The sequence below is a fragment of the Parasteatoda tepidariorum genome, unplaced genomic scaffold, assembly GCF_043381705.1.
Source record: "Parasteatoda tepidariorum isolate YZ-2023 unplaced genomic scaffold, CAS_Ptep_4.0 HiC_scaffold_3434, whole genome shotgun sequence".
Classification (NCBI taxonomy): domain Eukaryota; kingdom Metazoa; phylum Arthropoda; class Arachnida; order Araneae; family Theridiidae; genus Parasteatoda; species Parasteatoda tepidariorum.
Window position 1 is genome coordinate 1 of NW_027261680.1, and position 5,830 is coordinate 5,830.

The following is a 5,830-nucleotide window of genomic DNA, read 5'->3' on the forward strand; positions in this document are numbered from 1 at the left end:
GCAGCGCTCCCTAGTGTCGAAAACACCACCCATATATTAGATTTTGTATGATTATTTATTTATGAAATAATGATTTATCCCATAAATTTTTTTATAATGTAGCTTAACAAAAAAATTAGTTTTATAGCTTCCTGTTAAGTTTTAAGCATTCTGATATTGATTTTGTCAAATTTATTTAAACATCACTTTGTTCTTTAAATTTTTGTGGGAAACTTATAAAATATATATGTATAAAAAAATTCATTTAAATTTTGAATTTCAGAGTACATTTTTCAATCAATCCTAGCCAAAAAAATTTATAGTTTTTTTAATTTATAGTTATTATTTTAAGGTTCTAGATCCCACAAGGAAGAAATTTTAATAGTTAAATTCTTTCCAATTCACTTACGGGGGTGTTCTTGAGCTAACGGATTGAGCTGCCAGAGCCTCAACAATGGCTTGATTAGAATACATGTTGATGGGTGTATTGTATTGCTTCAAGTAAACAGGAATTCCATTTTGATTAATAAAATCAGGAGTTGGTGTTCTGCCTGGACTAGATGCACCAGAAGATGTTTGAGCTGCTTCCATTATAGCTTGCTGTACCTAAAAAAACAAATTTAGGTTAAAAGCTGTAAATCTAATATTTTTTTTCTGATAAATATCTCAAAATTGAGGAATTAACTTTATACTATCTTAAATGAATTGTTTAAAACCTGTGCAAATTTTTTTTCTCTAGCTTGTAGAAAATAAATAGTAAGTTAATCCTTATTTGTCTGAATTCTAAATAAATCTGACTGGGCATTTTGGCATCTTGCCTTAAAACGTGTTTAAATTATCTCTCGCATGCTCACGTGAAATTACTAACAAACGAAATAATTTGAAGAGATAAAGCTCGCGTTCACAGTCGTTTTTTTTTTAAAAAAAAAAGTACTAACTGAATATCCGTTCTTCGTATGGTAAGAAAAGTAAGCAATCAATTGGTATTGATAAAAGCTACGAAATCATACACGAAACTAAAAGACACACACCTACACGATTATTGTAGTTAAAATAATTCCTTTTTTTATTACTATTTGTTGCCCTTCACGGTGGTTGTACGTTATTAGATTAAACTAAGCATGTTTTTTGAAGTTCATTTCTTTAAAATAAAGATTGAATGAAGAAGTGTTATTTGACATGATGGTGTTGCTTAAGGCCAATTCATGATAGTCAAAATTTACCACAGCCAAGCTATTTTCTTTCTTTTCAAGGGCCGTAAAAAACCCACAACCACAGTATTTATATTGAGTATCTTGGTACTTATCTTAGTTTATTTGGCAACTATTACAACAGCACCAGTAGAACCTACTACCAAAATTAATGAAGCTTCAGTGTCAATAATTGTACGGCGACTTTTTACGGTTTCTCTTAAACGAATTACTACCATTTCTCAATTAATTTTCTTTCCGGTACACAACTTATTACTTTTTATTTAAATTACCTTTAATTTTAAATTACTTAATTTTATTGAAGCACATTTTAAAAGCGTAACTTCAAATAAAACTAACAAGCGGTTTAAATACTAATTTGTGACATAGTCCTCACATACCATCAATGTTGATCATTGAGCTTACCAGACATAGCGATGAATAAATAGAAGGAAAAAAAATCCTTTTAAAATTAAATAGAGCTGTGAGCTAGAAAATCACACTTATATTTTTAAATTTTGGAGAAAAATTCGTTTTTCAAGCGTCTATTAGACTATGCCGATCGGACTGTGTGAAATTTTTTTAAACAATTTTGACTAAAATTGTTCATTGTTCCCATGATTCGGAAGTCATAAGAAACACACCTACAAATTCTTCCTTTTTATTATATAGATAATAGCGAACAGATTTTAAGCTAACCTTGTTGAGCATGTATGGATCTCCCAGTCTAGAATCATAGCTAGAAGGTGAGCTTGTACTACTTCGGCTTAAGGGATCAAACCTCAGGTAGGAACCAACTGGAATATCTTTTGTAACCTTGGCACCAGGTAAAATGAGAGGAATAGATCGATAAGGCTGAAACGATATTAAAAAAAATACGTAATATTTTCAAAATTGAAGTGGTAGCTTAAGATACAAGTATTATTCCTTACAACATTTAATCAAAATTTGCTACAATCTTTTAAATGCATACTGGGCAGTGGATCATTCACTCCCCACCCCTACCTCTTCATTGTTGGAGAAGAGTTGTGGGATTCCCCTTCAGGAGGAGGGGATTCCCCTTTATATTCTGTGTTATCTATACAGAGCTGATAAGAATGACTGGAATTTCCTTATCAGCTATGAGCTTTCATTCACTCCCCACCCCTACCTCTTCATCTACTGCTTCATTGTTGGAGAAGAGTTGTGGTTTCACACTCTTGCATGAAAATTTTTATTTTGAGCGATTTTTTTAAACTTTTTATTTTGAAATTTTTTTTTGACGAACTGGACGTATGAGTCCGGATTTTCGAGGTCGTACTGTGTATATATATATATANATATATATATATATATATATAAAATTATAATAATTACTATATTTATGATTTAAGGGATAATTATATTAAAAAGATGTTCCTTTAATTAGTCAAAAAGAAAATAAAGATCGTTAGAGCTAAAGTAATTGATCAAAGAAACTATATAAACTTAACAAGTTTGTCTAAAACAAATACTTCATAGATAATACTTAAATCAGCTTAGTAAAAAAAAGCATGGTAATGAGTTACTGAAAAAAATCTTATTTCATTCATATAAAAAAAAAAAAGGTTATGCATCTAACTGAAATATGTTTTTTTGTCTTCAAAGAATATAATCATTTTATAACAGTTGCTATATTTTTGTTAAAAAATTATAAATTTGAAATATGTTATATTTATTTGTTATTGTTGTTTATTTGCATTCAAATAAATTTTCATTTTGAAAATCAAACGTTTTTTTATTCATTTCTTGTAATAAAGTTTTTCAAGTTGGTTTGTTTGTTGTTAGAAAACACATTTCACCATTATTTTTACTGTAACATAGTTTTATAATATTCTTTAATTAATCAATTGACTGACTAATCTTTCTGTTTGATGAAATTGATTTCTCTTTAGTTGAAGCATTTAACAGTGTCATAAGAAAAATTCTATATTATCAGAACTATACTGTAGGTATGATTATGTTGGAATATTTAACATATCATTGATAAGTTCTGAAAATATAAGCCTGATAAGCATTCTTTTCCTGATGATAATTTGATATATTTTTTTTAATAACTACCTTAATACCATTTTAAAACTTTTGGTATTTCAGTTCGTATTTCAGGAAAATTGGTGGAATGAATTTCACAAAGACACTGAGTTTTTTTAAATTTTATTCAAATAGATAGCTGTACATAATAGATATATTTATAAGAGAACAACCCATTATAAGTCGCAACTATAAAAATAAAACACAATTCAAAACTTAAATGTATATCACCATTTATCAACTGTTGCAGTGATAATTTCATTTTTTAGTGCAGTCATTTAATAAAAAAAACTATAGATTACTAGAATGCAACATTCAGGCATTGTTGACTACAATAGTGTAGTTCATTTCTTTGTGTAAAAATATTTTTTCATAGCATTATTACTTTCGGAAAGTTTTGCTTTCTATCAAAGTTAAATATCCTGTTATAGTGTGTGAACTTTACTTCCTTTTCAAGTTAAGCGTAAAAAAAATGTCACGTAACATTATTTCTTTCAATCATAACATTGATTGTAGTAAACAATAAAAGCTTATATGTTTTGTTTTTGAAAGGTAATTTTTGAGCATAAGGCATTTGGACATAGTTTTTAATGTTAGGGCTATAATACAAAATTTTTGTTGAATTTTGGTTCTTTTATGTATCTACTATTGACATGGATACAGCAAAGTGTGATAAAATAAATATTTTACTTCATTAGGACGAAAACGATGATAAAATATCTGGATTTAAAATAATGATAAAAATGTTTTTTATTATCTATGCTGAAGGTTACTGTAGTTTAATGACATTTCAAATCATAAGCTTGTTTGATTTCTTTATATTCTGGAGTTTAAACTTAAAGAGAAACTGGTTTTTATAAATTTTTGTTGCATTTTTTTTTTAACCCATTGCTCTCAGGTTTCTTTCAATGATTTAAGAAACAGGCACAACCACTATAAATTTACAAGACAAAACCTATGGTTTGTATACTTATGGTTTGCATGGAAATCTCTGAATAAAATGGTTGCTAAACATTAATGTATAAAAACTGTAACATTTAGAGTTTTTAGTAATTAAAGTGACAGTTGTACCTGAGGGAAACTCTTTATTTCCTAAGGATTAATTCTTTATATTTTTAAAGTCCTTTTCCATTTATGTTCTTAAAATTACTATGAAACAATTCTGTTACAGAAATAGAGCAATGAGCTAGGTTTATCTTTGCCCAAAATTTATTTCTCGAAGATTATTTAATAAATGCTTGTTTATTATCATTTATAAGTAATTTGTCTTTTAAGTTTTCTTTTTACTGTACCAGTGGAATTTTTTTTCTTCTTTAAAATAGTATGGAAAATTTTAGATTTTAAAATAGGAAATCATATAGGATATATCATGTGTTTTATTTTAGATCAAATGCTAATGGTTTTGACTTTATTAAAAAAATTACTTAAACACCTACAGGGAAGGAAATAAACACCAAGATATTTAACCAAAACTGGTTATTGCTTATAGTAATTTAAATTAATGGTTCTACTAATGGTTTTGACTTCAATGAAAATTACTGAACCATCTACAACGGGATAGAAAACCACATACTATTTAACGAACACTGGCTATTGCTTGTAGTAATTAAAATTAATAGTTTGACTAATAATTTTGACTTTAATAAAAATTACTTAACCATCTACATGGGAGGAAAAACCACCATAATATTTAACCACATGGTTATGGTATGTTGTATATTAAATACGTTTTATTTATATACTGGAACTTAAAATCAATAAATATATAAATACATTTCAAATTATACAAAATTATACACCATATTTACCATTTGAATTGGCACGTTTTAATTTTTGTCTTACTTCTGATTTTTCTTCTTATTTTTGATATTTTTTTCCGTAAGACAGAGGAAACTGTTCCCTATCACATATCAGATATTCCCTTCAAGTCATGCATGATAGATTTAAAGCTTTCTGATTGGTGGATTTCGTGTCTATAAGAATTACCGCCGTGAGGAACAACATTGTAGACATGTTCTTCTAAAGGACCATGTTCTTCCACTTTCCCTCTTTTCCATTCTTCGTCATGTATCATTTGGTAGGTCGGCGACTGAGTGATGTTTGTTAATTTTTTATTTTCCAACATATCTGCATTATTCAGGCTGAAAATAAAATTAAGTTAAGAAAAAAATTGAAGGCGGCAGGACTTTTTGAGGCCTCCAAAAAATCAAGGAATGCATGGGGAATAAAAATGCATATTTTTCTACGTTCTTATTAGGAAAATATACAAGTTTATTCACCTAATGTTTAAATAAATTACAAAATATGCCAACAGATTGCATTGATGCAAACAAAGATGGTTACTGAAACTTACTATAACAGAATATTTTAAAAATAACCACCCTTTTCAAGGAAAAAAAAAATAGCGTTGATACAGTCTCAGGAAAATATTAATTGACATCTGTGCAAATTTTTCCACTCAAATGAGTGAAGATTGTTTTATAGTTTTCAGCTAGTAGCGCTACCTGTTTACTAAATTAACAGCTACTTTTGAAAATATATGGGAAAAAGCTCGTTTCCTAAGCAGAATTTAGCAAACCATATGTTTCTGCTTATCTTTAATAGATTTTTCA

General features: G+C 28.1%; 2 protein-coding genes across 2 annotated transcripts; both read right to left on the reverse strand.

Annotated features, from left to right (window-relative positions):
- Positions 1 to 361: 361 nt before the first annotated feature.
- On the reverse strand, positions 362 to 2,057 carry LOC122268256 (uncharacterized; the record flags this gene model as incomplete). Its single annotated transcript, XM_043057358.2, has 2 exons — positions 362 to 585; positions 1,869 to 2,057. Coding segments are annotated over 2 exons (390 nt in total), but the record flags the coding sequence as incomplete, so codon positions are not given.
- Positions 2,058 to 3,325: 1,268 nt separating this feature from the next.
- On the reverse strand, positions 3,326 to 5,359 carry LOC122273278 (PDZ and LIM domain protein 3-like; the record flags this gene model as incomplete). Its single annotated transcript, XM_043057359.2, is given in 1 exon segment — positions 3,326 to 5,359. A coding segment is annotated over 1 exon segment (238 nt), but the record flags the coding sequence as incomplete, so codon positions are not given.
- Between the last annotated feature and the right edge of the window lie 471 nt (positions 5,360 to 5,830).